The sequence below is a fragment of the Ovis canadensis genome, chromosome 1 (genome assembly GCF_042477335.2).
Source record: "Ovis canadensis isolate MfBH-ARS-UI-01 breed Bighorn chromosome 1, ARS-UI_OviCan_v2, whole genome shotgun sequence".
Lineage (NCBI taxonomy): Eukaryota > Metazoa > Chordata > Mammalia > Artiodactyla > Bovidae > Ovis > Ovis canadensis.
This window is the reverse complement of record NC_091245.1, coordinates 275,273,760-275,289,839: the sequence shown is the minus strand read 5'-3', so window position 1 is coordinate 275,289,839 and position 16,080 is coordinate 275,273,760. Positions and strand designations below refer to the sequence as shown.

The 16,080-nt window shown below is 41.7% G+C and overlaps 1 protein-coding gene across 2 annotated transcripts in view; it reads left to right on the top strand.

Moving 5' to 3' along the window:
• The window catches only part of COL6A6 (collagen type VI alpha 6 chain), a 124,415-nt gene that overhangs the window by 73,184 nt on the left and 35,151 nt on the right, over positions 1-16,080 (top strand). For both annotated transcript variants that reach the window (XM_069568296.1, XM_069568290.1), the window contains exons 24-28: positions 3,808-3,870; positions 8,202-8,264; positions 9,130-9,180; positions 11,121-11,156; positions 11,859-11,921. In XM_069568296.1, coding sequence (XP_069424397.1) covers positions 3,808-3,870; positions 8,202-8,264; positions 9,130-9,180; positions 11,121-11,156; positions 11,859-11,921 — 276 coding nt within the window. The remainder of the gene's footprint in view (positions 1-3,807; positions 3,871-8,201; positions 8,265-9,129; positions 9,181-11,120; positions 11,157-11,858; positions 11,922-16,080) is intronic.

The window sequence follows — 16,080 nt, the reverse complement described above, 5'->3', positions numbered from 1 at the left end:
AATGCTGAAAGTAAGATTTTTCAGGAAAGGGAGATTGTACCTCTCTCTAGACAGAAAATGGAACAGCTAAAGTAGCAACTTGCCCAAGTGTGGAGCCGTAAGACAACAGGAAGAGGTTGAGAACTTCACGTGGTTTGAGGAGCGTGACCCTAGAGTGACTGATGAAAGCACAGGCGTGCAATAGCCACATTTGGAGGAATTTCACGTGTCAATAAAGACCTTCAGCATTACTGTGAAACCTGCTTAGAATTCAGAATTTCAGACAAAGCGAGAGCGTCGTCAGCCTGACATTTTAAGTCAAAAGAGAGAAAGAGAGGAGAATGGATTAAAGCAAGGCCAGGCTACATTTAGGGAAGCTGGGAATTGGGGCGAGCATTTAAGAAGAACCTGAAAGTAGGTGATGGCCTTGGGAACGGAAGCGAGATGGGCAGAGAGGAAATGGAATCTGTAGCACTTGTGGCTGAATGGCTTTGAAAGATGGTCTGGGGGGAGGCGTCTAGGATGGTACTTAGGTTTCTGACCTGGGTTTCAAGGGAAGTCAGGGTGGCACCGTCCCTTATGAAGAGGACTGAGCGTGACTGGTGGTGAATATAACTATCTCTGGTGATCAATTTTTATGAAATACCCAATTGTTTAGTTGCTGAGTTGTTCCCAACTCTTTGCAACCCCATGGACTGCAGCCTGCCAGGGAACACCCATCCATGGGATTTTCCAGGCAAGAATACTGGATTGCCATTTCCTTCTTCAGAAATACCCAATAGGCATCTTACTAGATGAATCTGCTGGCCAGTTGAGTGGTTTGGACCAGAATCATATATTTAGGATCATTTTTGTGGAAGTGGTATGTGAATCTATGGGGCTGTCACTCAGGAATAGCAGATGAAGTAAAAAAAAAATAAGGTCAGAGGAGCCCTGGGTACATGGAGGTTTATGAGGCCAATAGAAAGGGAGTCTTCAGTGGTTACTGAGAAGGAACCAGAGAGGAGACAGGAAAACCATGGTAACTGGGTGTTACAAAAGTTAATGGAAAAGCTTCGAAGAACACAGTATTAAATTCAAGTAAGATAACATTATAAAGTCAGCTGGATTGAACACACAGGTCATGGGAACTCCATGCAGTGATGGAAGTAAAAGTTAGGAGGGAAAGGAAAAAGAGCCACGGAGGGTGAGGAAACTGAGACTCTCCCTGTTTGGGGTTGTAGGAAAATTATTACTGTCTTCCCTAGAAACGAATTTGTTGTTCAGCAGTCTTTCCTATTAGGAAATTTTTTATGTCCATCTTATCAAATCTTTAATTTTTTTAAAAGATGAAAAGTTAATGTTAGTTTTTTCATCTTGAACAAAATTAACTTAGTATCATGCTTATTATACAGATTTGGTTTGTTTATTTTTAAATTATAGTAGCCATGGCCAAAAAAAAAAAAAAATGGGAAAATGACTTCAATTCACTGGTGTTTGGATTATTTACAAATAAATAGTAACTGTAAACAGTTTAACCAAAAAAGATTTCTGTTGCCATATGTTTGGAAATCCCCAAGGAAAAGTTCAATCCCAAGTGTCAATAACATAGGAAGGCAGTTGGGCTGCTCTGAGTTGGGGTCTTTGAATGTTTTGCTCTAAAGCTCTTCCGACAAAGTGGGCTTTTCTCCACACCCTCTCCAGCCTTTATTGTTTGAGGACTTTTTGATGGCAGTCATTCTGACCGGCATGAGGTGATACCCCATTATGGTTTTGATTTGCATTTCTCTAATAATGAGTGATGTTGAACATCTTTTCGTGTGTGTGTTAGCCATCTGTACATCTTCTTTGGAGAATGTCTGTTCAGTTCTTTGGCCCACTCTGATTGGGTTGTTCGTTTTTCTGGTATTGAGCTGCATGAGCTGCTTGTATATTTTGGAGATTAGTCCTTTGTCGGTTGCTGCACTTGCCGTCATTTTCTCTCATTCTGAAGGCTGCCTTTTCACCTTAACAACTAGATGTTGTTCACCTAGTTTCCTTCATTGTGCAAAAGTTTCTAAGTTTAACTAGATCCTATTTGTTTATTTTTTTTTCCATTACACTGGGAGGTGGATCGTAAAGGATCTTGCTGTAATTTATGTCAGAGAGTGTTGTGCCTATGTTTTCCTCTAAGAGTTTTATAGTTTCTGGTCTTACATTTAGATATTTAATCCATTTGGAGTTTATTTTTTGTATAAGATGTTAGAAAGTGTTCTAGCTTCATCCTTTTACACATGGTTGACCAGTTTTCCCAGCACCATTTGTTAAAGAGATTTTCTTTTTCTCCATTATATATTTCTCTTACACTGTTGGTGGGAATGCAAACTAGTACAGCCACTATGGAGAACAGTGTGGAGCTTCCTTAAAAAACTGGAAAGAGAAATGCCATATGACCCAACAATTCCTCTGCTGGGCATATAGACCAAGGAAACCAGAACTGAAAGAGAAACGTGTACCCCAATGCTCATTGTTTACGATAGCTAGGACATGGAAGCAACCCAGATGTCCATCAGCAGACGAATGGGTAAGCAAGTTGTGGTACATATACACAATGGAGTATCACTCACCTATAAAAAAGAACACATTTGAGTCAGTTCTAATGAGGTGGATGAAACTGGAGCCTATTATACAGAGTGAGGTAATTCAGAAAGAGAAAACCCAATACAGTATATTAATGCCTATATATGGAATTTAGAGCAACAGTAATGATGATCCTATATGCAAGGCAGCAAAAGAGACACAGATGCAAAGAAGAGACTTTTGGACTCAGTGGGAGAAGGCGAGGGTGGGATGCTTTGAGAGAATAGCACTGGAGCATGTATATTACCATATGTGAAACAGATGAGCAGGGCAAATTCAATGCATGAAGCAGGGCACCCAAAGCCGGTGCACTGGGACAACCCTGAGGGATGGGGTGGGGAGGGAGGGGGGAGGGGGGTTCAGGACGGGGCACACGTGCACCCATGGGTGATTCATGCCGATGCATGGCAAAACCCACCGCAATATTGTAATTATCCTCCAAGTAAAATAAGTTAATTTTAAAAAAGGAAAGCATGCATGCTTTCTAGAATACTGGAGAGACTTCTATCACATCAAATAGATTCTCCATATTGACACATAATATGCTTACTTGTTTGTCTTGCTATCATGTTTGTCAATAAAATCTTAAAACTTTATTTATGTAGATCTTCTATCTTTCTTGTTAAATTTATCCTGAGTATTTTTCAGTTTTTTTTTCTCTTATTGGTAAATGGAAATTTATTTAGGCTTACTCTTCTGATTTATCTAAGAGAAAAAAATGTCAGAACGTTTATCTTGTACCACCTGAACATGTCTTATGAGTGTTAATTATTTTTAGTAAAGTTTCTTGAGTTTTCTATCATACTAATCATATTCTTTGCAAACAAAGATAAGTTTACCTTAACAACAACAACACACTTTTTCAAAACCAGGAACGAGGAAGAATACAGTTCTAGGCAAATGTCATCTGAAATGCCTACTTCAAATGTTAGACATTTTGACAACATCTGCTCTAACAGCCAAACACTGAGAACCCAAAATCTCTCTGGAAGAGAAGACTCCCGGGAATCACAGTCATTTAGGCAACATCTGGTCTGAATCACTTTATTAATTTTCTTTTATTTACTAGTCTTCATTTGACAGTTGTGGTACTTTTTTCCAGAGCGGGAGTCAATAAAGCTGTAACTCTTTCTCCATCTGTGGTTCATTTTCCTCCTAGAAGAGATACCGAGAGTTTCAAGGAAAGTTGATTTATCTTCTGCTATATTTGCAATCCTTCTTTCATTTCAGGGGCTTCCAGGACCAGCAGGAGAGGCAGGGAGTCAAGGCCGTTTGGGAAGCCAAGGAAATAAAGTAGGTCACATTCTTTATACCCATGAAAGCTGAGGTTTTCTTCTCAAGGGAAATGTGTCTGGTTATATTAGCCAAAGCCCTTTCAACACAGAAGAGACCATATCTCATTGCCCCTATAACCCTGGCTTGATTCTTAGAGAGCCAGCAACATCTAAGGATGTGGGTGTGGACCCAGATGAGGTCAGGGAATCCAGCTCAGCCGCAGCTCATGAGGGGCTCCACCCAATCTGAGAATCTCGGGGAAGGGGGACTCTTCTGGGACAGCCCTTCCTCCTTTCTCCACCCCCACCCCGTCCTTCTCATCTTTCCTTTCTATCCTCCATTCATACGAACATTCGCTGAGTACCTTTGAAGACAAAATCACTATGCTGGCCCTCAGCTGGCCTGACGTCAGCTCCGCAAGGGCAGAGGTCTTTGTTTTGCTCACTGATGCATCCCTAGAGCTCTGAATAGTACCTGGCATGTCATAAGTGCTTCAAAAATATCGGTTTAATGAAAGAATTTCTGGGTTGTGAGGTGATAAGTTTGACATAGAATCAACCCCACAAAACTGAGAGAATGTTCAAGACAAGAATCTATGATGGGGCTTCTCTGGTGGTTCAGAGGTAAAGAATCCACCTGCCAATGCAGGAAACACGGGTTCCACCCCTGACCCAGGAAGAGCCTACACACCATGGAGCAACCAAGCCCGAGCACCGCGACTACTGAGCCTGCGCTCTAGAGCCGCAGTGCTGAGCCCCCGCGCCCTGAGCCCGTGCTCCTCAGGAAGAGGAGCCGCTGCAGTGAGAAGCCTGTGCGCTGTAGCCAAGAAGACCCAGCGCAGCCAAAAGTAGAGAAGACAGAATTGTAAGAGCAAGAACCTATCACGTAGGGATAGGGGGCTGAACTAGACGTTTAAACACAGTGTTCATAGAAGTATTTCCAGACTGGAAAAGGAGGCATCATAAGGATGCAGGTTTTGAGCAGACTTTGGAAGATAAGTAGTGTTTGGCAAGGAGTGAGAAAGGGCAGGGGAAATTGATTGACGAAATATTGAAGAAATAAATGTTGGAGAAGTAAATATTGAAGAAATAACATTGAAGAATATTGAATATAATATTCAATATAACATTGAATAAATATTGAAGAACTAAATAAAGGAAAACACAGGACTGGAAACACGCCACGAGCAAGTGTTTGGGGGTGAAAATTATCCTGCTAGGGGATCACAGAGGGCAGGAACATCTTGTGGTTACTGACTTGACGAGGCAGCCAGGACCGTGTTGTTTACAGGTTGTGATCAGCACGTGTGAACACAGTCAGGTTTGGAAGCTTCTAAATAAGCAACTCAGTGTGGGAATATTTTGAAGACGGAGAGATTGTAAGCTGGGAGGAGTGCTGGCCCCTCACAGGCTCCAAGACAAGCGTGAGTGGGTGACCTAACAGGGTGGGGCCAGGAAGGACTCACAAGGGGCCTATGGAGCTCTCCCAGGAGCGGGCTGAGACACAGAGGAGAGGGCTGGACGACTCTGGGCCCCTAACTTGAGTGGGAACCCCATCCCAGAAGTGGGAAAGGCAGAGTGGGCAAAAGGGTGAGGGAAACCCCTTGGTCTGTGAGTGGAGCAGAGTCTAAGACTGATTGAAGATGCAGGTTTCAGAATCATTGGAATTTTAAAAAGGCTCTTGGTGATGACTCTGTAAGAAGGGTAAGAGGAGGCAGAAAAGGAATCATTGGAAAGGAGGGGAAAGAAGCGCATTGGATGCTGAGAAGGAGAGTCTTGGAGAAGCTGAGAGCCTCAGCTGGCATCAAGTAGGGAAGGAGGAAAGGACTAGAGAAGCCACCACTTCTGGCGGCCAAGATGCACCCAAGAATAGGTTCCAAAATGCAGCAGTTGGCCAGCTGCACAGGGCTAAACAGTGTGTATGGGATGGAGACCTCAGTAAGGCAGACATGACGGAGCCAGCAGCTGAGGGTCCCAAAGACAGCCGCTCGCAGGATGAAATGAGATCCATCGGTGACAGCGATGATCAGCTCCAAAAGGGATTGCTAGCGACGTGGCATAGCAGTTACGGTCTGGAAAGGAAAGTTTGGGACAGATACAATGGTGCGTTCTCACCCTGGTGAGGGTTGCAGGGGACGTGGTGTCTCTGGAAGAACTCAGTTTGTCCTACAGTGAGGATGCATGTGCGCAGACATCATGGGCGTATAGAGAAGGTTTGCGTGCGAAATGAAGGCACTCCTAGGGTGCGACAGAAGAGACCAAGACAGAGGTGGACAGAGACGGAGGGGCCTAGAGTGGATGTAGGTAGGAGTGTAGGGATGTGCAAGGAGGTAGATAGCAGCAGGGTAGTTGTGCCAAAGGATATCACTGTTAGTAAGAGAGATTTCTGAAAGGGAGGGGCAAGAATTTGGGAGGCAGTTGCCCTCAGTGCCAACCCAAACCCTTTGGGAACCTCAAGATGGATTGAGTTCTCCAAGTCTGAGATGAGCCCCAGACACTTACTCCTGTCTTATCCCATTAAGCTCAGGTTCCCAGGGGAGCAACCAACCCGGCAGTTTATCCCAGGCTCGGTGTCTGGCTGTAGCCAGTAACAAAGTGATCTTGAACAAGCCTTATGGCTTCCTTTATCTCCCTATCTTCAAGCAGATGGCCTCACTTCAGTGTGAGTGAGAATCAGCAGAGAAGCTTATTTATAAAGGCATATCCCTGGGCTCCACCACCAGAGACCGACACCAGTGGAACCCAGGAATTTCCTTTGGCATGTGGACACTAGGTATATGGGAGGCAGGTGGCTGCCAGAGTGCACTTTGGGGGCCACTGCCCTGGAAGAAAGTCTGCAAGGCAGGAGGTCTTCTGCCACCCTTCCATGGAGCCCAGGTCTCTGCACCCCTCCAGGGATCAGTGTTGGTGGACATTTGGCCATTTGGACCCCTCACATGTACTGTGTGGTCTTTCTAATCTTAACAATGAGTTAACCACTCCTTCAGTGTGGGCTGCGCACACTTCCACTCTCTTGGAAAAGGAAAGGACAATAACGAGACAGTGGAGAAACTTAGCCAAGCTTTCCTCAGCCAGATGGCCAACGTCAATAGTGTTAGCCATGTTGATAGGATAGACTGTTGATATGAGAAGAAGGACCCTTCACTTTCTCTCACTATGGGTCTTTTCCCCCCAAACTCATAAAACATAGCATAATCATGACAAAAACATCAAACTCCAATTGAGGGACATTCTGCAAAATATGTGATCAGTACTCCTCAAAACTGTCAAGATCATCAGAAACCAGAAAATCAGATAAACCGTCCCCATCTAGAGGAACCTGCAGAGACATGGGATCCTGGAACTGGAAAAGGAGATTTGGTGGTAAAAACTAAGGGAATATGAATAAAGTATGGACTTGGGGCTTCCCTAGTAGCTCAGTTGGTAAAGAATCTGCCTGCAAGGCAGGAGACCCAGGTTCAGTCCCTGGGTCAGGAAGATCCCCTGGAGAAGGGAATGGCAACCCACTCCAGACTTCTTGACTGGAGAATCCCATGGACAGAGGAGCCTGGCGGGCTACAGTCCATGGAATGGCAGAGTCAGACATGACTGTGCAATGAAATTTCCTTTCCTTTTAGTTAATAAGAATGATTTAATAGCCATGGGTTTGTTGTGATAAATATTCCCTTGAATGTAACTAATGTGAAGTTAACAATAGGGGAGGCTAGATGTGGTATGTATAGGAACTCTTTATACTGCCTTCACAACATTTCTGTAAATTTAAAATTGAAATTTTAAAAGCTTTTTTTTTTTTTAACAGAAAGGAGTTAAGCTTCTTTTGTAAACCTATGTTAACTTTCCCAAGTAGCTGTATTTCCTCAGTGTGAGGCTGAGACTGATTCATAACCCACAGTAGACGTGCTACTAGTCAGAAGTCAGAAACTCTTGCCAGTCATGTCGTGCTATCTTGGTTATCTTGATTAAAACTCGATTAATAAGTCAGTTGTTTCTGCAGCATCCAGACCATTTGTATGGCTCCTCACAGAGAACAGCTTTGTTAATTTTTAAAACCATCCAAAGCCTCCTGTTTGACTCATGGTAAGACATTTCCAAGGGTGTGGCTCATGGCCCCAAGATGCTAAGATGGCAACTTGCACCAAACAATATCTCACACTTGCCAGGGCTTCATTTATCAATGGAAGAGACTTAACTCACCACCAGCAGCGCCTCTTGAATTGCTTACAAACTCAGTCCCAGCCACAAACCCATGGTCATGGATGCAATTGAAAATTCTTGTCTTAGTTCCATCATTTCTAATGTCCTTTACAAAAGCAACCTAATAAAGACACATGTCATTTTTCTGTTTGACAGGGAGAACCTGGCGATCTGGGGATAAAGGGAGCCATTGGCCTTCGGGGTCCTCGGGGCTTGCCGGTTTGCATTTTATTCTTACTTTTGATCTGGCTCTTGAACTCTTTTTAGCTCAATAGGTATCTCTTGATGTGAGAAGAAGGGCCCTTCACTTTCTCTCACTATTAGTCTCTAAAGTCTTTAGAGTGGTTCTCTAAAGTCTTTAGAGAGGTTCTCTAAGGAATGTGATGACGATAACAGCCCAATATAGCTGTAGAACTTTCTAGAAATTGAGATTTCATCTTTGTCTTGGCCAGCTTTTCTGAAGTGACAACTTCCCAGGTACCAAGCATCCTGGGCAAGGGTGCTCTTAAAGCCAAGTGACAAAAGGGACAAAGCCTGTGGTTGACATTCTCCAATCTGCTTCCATTCTTTCGTCTCATCCAAACCCCTTCATGGGAAACCCAGTCCGCCCTTCCACCCATGCTAGGAGCTTCTCACTAAGGCCTGTGCAAGGATCCAGCAGCAGCCAATACCCAGACACTTAGGAGATCTTTCTTTTATCCAGCAAACTGAAATTCTTCAGATATAAGGTATATCTCTATATAAATACAAATGTTATCCAGGAGAGATGACACTCCTACCTTCTTTCATTAAGATTATTATACACCTGAAATTTTCTCATTTCATTCTCAGGACACGATGAGCAGGTGTAATTATTATTTTTCCCTTTTGATGAGACCAGTGAGACTAAGTGACTGTGCCTTTCTGCATTTGCTATTGAGAGTTCCGTTTAGTGCTGCTGTGTCAGTGGTCTGTCCCCGAGGGAGAATCCTGCTGCTTAATTTTTCCTAAGCAAAACAAAAAACTGGCTGTCTAGTTCTCTTGTGAAGAAGCTTGTCTCCATCTGCAGCTGGGGATGTTTGTAAATATTTGCTTCTTCTTACAGGGTGATGATGGCAACCCAGGTTACGGGAGTGTTGGAAGTAAAGGAGCAAAGGTAAGACACGTTGACTGAAAGTGGTCACTTTCAATTTTGTTGTTGCTTTTTTTGGCCACATTTAAGAGAAAAAAAGGAGTGAATAAGGTAGTCTTAGATCTTTGGAGACAGATTTTGATCAATTTATTTGATGATATCTTATGGAGAATATGGTAGGAAAAATCTGATAGTTTAAGGGGCATGCAACAATTGAAACTCGAAATTAATTTTCAGTTCTTTGCAGAGATGCGCATTCAGGGGCTGACTGGTTCCAGCCTGAACACTTCATCTAATCTAGAGCCTGAGGGAGACTATAGACATATTCCAAAATATGTCCTCTGAATATGTTTACTCTAACCATTAGTAAGGAGTTCTACAGGGCCTTTCCAAATGCAATGGGCCAAGCAGTAATTTTAAAATTAAAGCTCATAACTTTATATCAGAATTATAACTTAACATTGTCACTGAATACTTGAGTGCTGGAAGTAAGACAGATAACTTTACCAAAAGCAGTGATTGCTATATACCAACAATAACCACTTAGAAATCATAGTAACATCCATAAAAACATAATATAGTTTAAAATATCCTTTCTACAAAAATATTCAAGACCTATTACAAAAATTACTGGGATATAAAGTTTCAGTAATTGGAGACATACCAAATACTTGTTGAAAAGTCTAAAATATTATAAGGATCCATGTAATTTCAAGTGAAATCCCAATGAGAAGGATGTAAGAGGCTATCTAGAAGGATAAACAAACCCCCCAAAGCTAAAAATTTCTTTTTAAAAAACCCTAATGAATGAAGGATTTCCAGTGAAATTTTTATTGAAAGTAGCCTTAGTATTTGGTAAAGGTGGAACTATTAAGTAGCTAATCTTGCCTGGAGAATCCCAGGGGTGGGGGAGCCTGGGGGGCTGCCGTCTCTGGGGTCGCACAGAGTCGGACGCGACTGAAGTGACTCAGCAGCAGCAGCAGCAGCAGCAGCAGCAGCATCAGCCCTGGAATAGTGAAAGTGCTGGTTGCTCAGTTGTGACTAAGCTCAGCTGCAACCCCATGAACTGTGACCCTCCAGGCTCCTCTGTCCATGGAATTCTCCAGGCAAGAATACTGGAGTGAGTAGCCATTCCCTTCTCTAGGGGATCTTCCTGATCCAGAGATCGAACCTGAGTCTCCTGCATTGCACGCAGATTCTTTACCATCTGAGCCACTAGCAAAGCCACTGAAATATTAGCCACTCTTTAAAATGAATGTGAATGTTTTTATACATAATAAGATAGAACTTAGGTGATAATGTCAAGTAAAAATCAAAAGGTAATAAAAAAAAACATGTATCCTAACTGCACTAAAATGCATTTTAAAAAGAGTAAATAAAATATGGCAAAATATTTATAGTAATGGTTCTGGGAAGTGAAATTTGGGTGAATTTTCTTCTTTCTGTCTTTTTATTATTTTAAATATATTTGAGGAGATATTACATCTAATGATCAGAAAACAAACATTATCTTAAATAAAATATTTTTTTCATCAAGTTAGGATTATCCTACATTTCAACTGTAGCCTGTGGCCAAAGTAAGGCAAACAGAGTACCAGAAAACAAATGATCAAATTTAGTCTGCAGGCGTCCCCAATTTTTCCCTCAAAGCTGAAATCCAGTTTAAGAAGACTGTTTCAGAAACACACGGTCAGATCACCAGCTCTCCTGCTGAATGTCTACATTTGAAGGAGAGCGAAGGTGTGCATTTTACCCATTGATCTTAGGATGTCAGGATGCTTTGGTGAGACCGGTCAATAGTTTAATTTAGAGACTGGAGTCAGTGTCTCAGACCATGCAGTACCGTTTATTTTGGCCCTTTATTGGTTCAGAGGCATTTAAAATAAATAAGGCAGCAGGCAAAATTAAAGTCAATATAAACCTACGCCAGTGATATGTGCATGTATTAATTTTCTCAATTTTAGGGGCAAGAAGGATTCCCTGGAGAAATCGGACCTAAGGTACTGTGTACTTCATGCTAACTAGAGATCAGAGATGCTCCTGGGTTTGTGAAATGTGTTATAGGACAACAGAAGAAAAATTAATTATAAATGAATAAAAAGAAACCTTTTCAGAGCAAGGGGAAAAGAAAGAAGCAGGCTTTTAAAAATAATCTTTTATTTCTCGCTTTTTAATTCACAAGGAAGAAAACATCCATATTTTTCTCCTCACATGTCCTCCTCCCCCTCTACCATATGTATTTTCTTCTTTGCCCAAAGGGAAGTAAAATGTGAGAAAAACCAAAATTACCTGATCTCACTTGCCTCCGTTCTCCTAACGTGTTTTTAAGTCACCTTCAGGTAATAAGCTTAGCCATGCCGTCCACTTCATTAAGGCTTCCACTCCGACTGGAAACACTGACTGAGCTCAGTAAATGCCAGCTCCTGTGATAGGATCAGGAGACAAAGTAAAAAGCACAGTCTGTATCTCCAAGGAGGCTGTGTTCCATCTGGAGAGACAGAGAAATAAAACAGTGAGGCTCCAGGGGGGTGTGCTGAGAATCAGAAAATGGGGTTATCAGGGCAAAGACACGTCACAAAAGGCCATGAAAGATAAAAATATATGTAAAAAATGTCTTCATATTGGAACAGTATAAAAACACACTGAGATATACCTCTTTGGTTTTACTAGGCATTTTGTTTTATTTTTCTGAACTTATTTAGGGTGAGGTCGGAGACCCTGGTGGCCCAGGACAAACTGGACCCAAGGGCGCTAGAGGCAAGACGGTGAGTTTCGTTGGTCGTAAAAGCCTTACAACCTCAACTACCATGGGAAGTCCTTTCTCAGCCTCTTGGAGTCGTTTGAGTTGTCACTTGGTCCCAAAAGCTTGTAAAACGTGTAGTTTTGTTCAGGCAAACTTGGGGCAGGAAAATGGATATTTGGCTCCTTCTTTGCCGGCAATAAGGCAATGAACTATTGGCTCTCAGTGACCAGGTTCACCTGATCTGACCGATAAGGTACCATTCTTAAAACTGGAAATAAGTTGTGCATTTTTTTTTCTTAAGGAATCCTTGTGGTCCAAAACAGTGTTTGCACCACCAAATATGATCCATTTAACCCTAGCCCCTCAGCAGACCTCATGTAACATACTGCCCACTGGCGTCTTGTCTCCCTTGTTAAGATCTTGTCTAACTACTTTAAGGAGGTGATCCTCTCCCAGTTTAGCTCAGGAAAGTGCCTCTTGAGCTCTCTGAGAAAGTTTTCATTTATCATGTAAGACGGTACCTATAGGTTTGGACCACTCAGAATAACCACCCATCTCCTGTGCCCTCAGAAGCATCTGCAACTCGAGCTTGCCTCGGGTTCTCGTGGGCTAACAGTGGCTTTTGCCTTTGCTGACTCTATTTACCATACGTTGCAAAAGTGAGATGGTCGCTTTATAAAAGACACAATCTTATGACAGTCATCTCCTGAGACTTTATCTCTTTTCATCAGAACAACTCCGATCAGGTAAATAGATCTTGATACCATGTCAATTTCTGGATAAGAAAAACACAAAGTCTGATGAAAAAAAAAAGCTGTTACTTGTGGCAGCTTTTCAGTTTTGTCACCATAGTTTGACCCTGATCTGTTTTCTCCTACAAAGTACAGCAAAACCTGTATGCGAAGAGACTATTCATGAGGGCTTTAGGGGTAGGAAGTAAAGAAACTTCTTTCCCTCCATCCTGCTTTTCCCAAGAGGCCTGTTTCCTGGCTGGAATTCTTTTCCTTATGTATGTTTTTGGTTGACTGTCCCTTAACATTTTTGCTCTCAAAAGAAACAAAAAAAAAAGACTGATAAAAGAAGGATAATTGGAAAAGACCTTCAAGTTAATCTAGATGTCATCTGCATTGAAATACATCTGCATCTTTTCCCTCGACGTGTTAATGAGGTAGTTTCCCCTTGAACACTGGAGGTACGCAAATACGGCCAGCAGTTTCTTGGGTTCTCTTACTGCCCAGTGACATATTCATCACTAAAAAAAAAAAAAAAAAAAAGCTGATGAGGAATATATAATCTTTTTCTCTTGGCCTTTGGTTACTTCATTTTTTTCCCCACGTTAGACAATTTATCACTATCTTCAACTTGTTTATTTCACCTGCCAAGCTGCCTTTTTTGTACAGCTTGTATTTTTGAGTTTAAAGTTTAGACACGGAAAAACTTCCAAGTTTTCGTTGGAGGGTTTTGGTAATAAAGCTCTGAGTATCTCTTTAGTTCTCTTGGAATGATTACATTCCTAGTTTAAGTTTTCTAAATCTTTACCTTTTTTCACCCCAACTGAAGCATTTGCTTTTTTGAATCTGCCATAACTTTTAACCTGCCTTGTTTGGAGGATAAAGGTATGTTTGTATTTATACTTTTTATCAACTTCACACGTGCACACCCTTCAAGGCAGGGTTCCTTAGTCACAGCACCACCGACATTTTCGGCTGGATAATCGTTGTGGGGGTTGTTCCTTGCATTGCAGGATGTTTAGCAGGGCCCCTGGCCTCGACCCTCGAGAGTCAGCATTACCCACCCCCATCCCCTCTCAATCATGGCAGCCAAAAATATCTCCAGACATTGTTAAATGTCCCCACAGGAGTCAGAGCTGAGGGACACAGACTTCCCCCCAGTTAAGGACCACTGGTTTAGAGAGTCAACTAATTTCACAAGGCTTAGTATGAAAAACTGGCAACTTATCTGCCATGTAGCTCCTATTTCTCTAAAAGCTGTCTTGTTGCTCTATTTTCTGGGAGATTTCTTTGACTTTATCTTACAACGCTTCTCTCACAGTTTATTTTTTGTTGTTGTTGTTGCCTGAATATTCTTTTTTAAACTACCCTATTTTTGTTTCATGGTTGAAACATCCCATCTCTCTGAGGATATGAATTAGTACTTTTGAAGTCTCCTTTGCCCAACATAGCCTGTTCCCGGCAGTGTTTTTTCCTGCCCTACTCTCTGTGGCTCATGTGTCTCTCTATTGAAGAGCTGAGGATGCAAAATCTACCTGGAAGCCCCAAGGAAATGAATGGGGCTCGTCAACTACAAGTTTCCCTGAAGAGTGATCTGACTGAGTTGCTACTTAGCAAACATCTGAGATTAGCGTCTTGGGGTCTTTCTTCTCTGTCTAGTCAGATTCCCCTGAAAAGATTCTTTCAATCTTCCACCTAAGGGTGAAGGTCTGGCTGCCAGCTTTCTGGGAGCCCCAGCTTTCTTGGGGTCTCACATCTATTCCACAGCTTCACTTGATTGCCTTGTTTTCTGGACCGTACCACCAACCTTCAATTCTGCCTGGGTTTCCTGGTGTGTGGCCATCTCAGTTTTACCTTTGTCATTAAAGAGAAAGAAGGGACATTCGATTCAACTATTGAGAACCGGGAGGAAGCTCAGAGATTCCCCGACCAAGCTGCCTTATTTGCCCTCTCTCCTTCACCCCCACTTCTAGAGGTACTTTCTGAGAACGCATCATAGAACACTCAGCCCCTTAGCTTTCCCTGCTGCTAGCCTAGGCTTCAGCTTTTTCAGCTCTAAGTCATTTAATGCTTCTCAGTTTGAAGGCTATTGTCTCATTTCTCATTCTCCCCGTGTTTGTTATTTTTTGTCTTAAAAAAAAAAGTTTGTTTAGTATTATTTTGGTAAAACACTGGAGGGAACAAAAGTAAATGCTTGTGTCCAATATACCTTTTTTTCCCCTGGAGATTAATCTATATCTTCCAAATAAACTAGTAAGGTTGCATTTCGTTTTGCTTTTTCACTCAACCCAGCATGCTGTGCAGATCATTGGAAGACACAAAGGCCATTTAGTGATTATTTGCTATTTCATAGGCAATGCTTTTACAGATTAAGTTGATTTTAAACAACCTTGTTTTTCACTCTCATAAAGCTTGTACATCTCATGACATTATGAATGAACAAAGAAATACTGTCCTAATTTTTAAACTAAATTCTAGCTTTCTTTATGATAAATTATACTGTTGAATGCACACACAGAAAGTAAGTAGTCAACAACTGTTGTTTTTATTTGCTGCTGCTATTCCCCATTTTACTACAAATATTTCCAGCCAGGTGTTCTATGCTATCTGGTGGTTCTTTCAAGGGTTTTTATATTTAAATTTTTGCTTTTCTGAGTTTTTTTGGTTGCTGTTGTTTTCACGTGTTTGTTAGTTTAGTCACCTACTAAATTCAGAAAAATTGAGATAAAAATTCATTTAGATAAAAGTTTCTCCCTTGACCCAGCAAGTCTAGTTCTAGCACTCTTTCTTAAGGAAATAATCAGAATTGCATATATGACTTTATAGTGGCATGCTTATTGCAACAACAGCAAACTTAAATGCCAACAGTAAGGGACTGATTAAATAAATCATAGTATAGTCATTAAATAGAATACTATGGCAGCCGTGATGGAGAAGGCAATGGCAAGCCACTCCAATGTTCTTGCCTGGAGAATCCCAGGGACAGAGGAGCCTGGTGGGCTGCCGTCCACGGGGTCGCACAGTCAGACACGACTGAAGCGACTTAGCAGCAGCAGCAGCATGGCAGCCGTGAAGGGCGATTTTTGTGAAAGAATGTTTAGTTATATGAAAACGTCCAGAAATACATGTTTAGTATAAAAGGCAGCAATAGAAAAGTATATAAATATATTAAGATGGGATGGAAAATACCAGATATGAACTCTAATGTAAACTGTGAACTTTGGGCGATTATGATGTCAATGTAGGTTCATCAGTTGTAACAAATGTACCACTCCGGTGGGAGATGCTAGTAATGGGGGCATCTAGGAGTGTGAAGGATCAGGATATATAGAGGAAATGTCTGTAACTTCTTAATTTGTTTTCTGAACCTAAAATTGCTTTTTAAAAATACTCTTCAGAATTAAAAATAAAGACCATGATTTTAATCTAAATATATATATATATATAAAG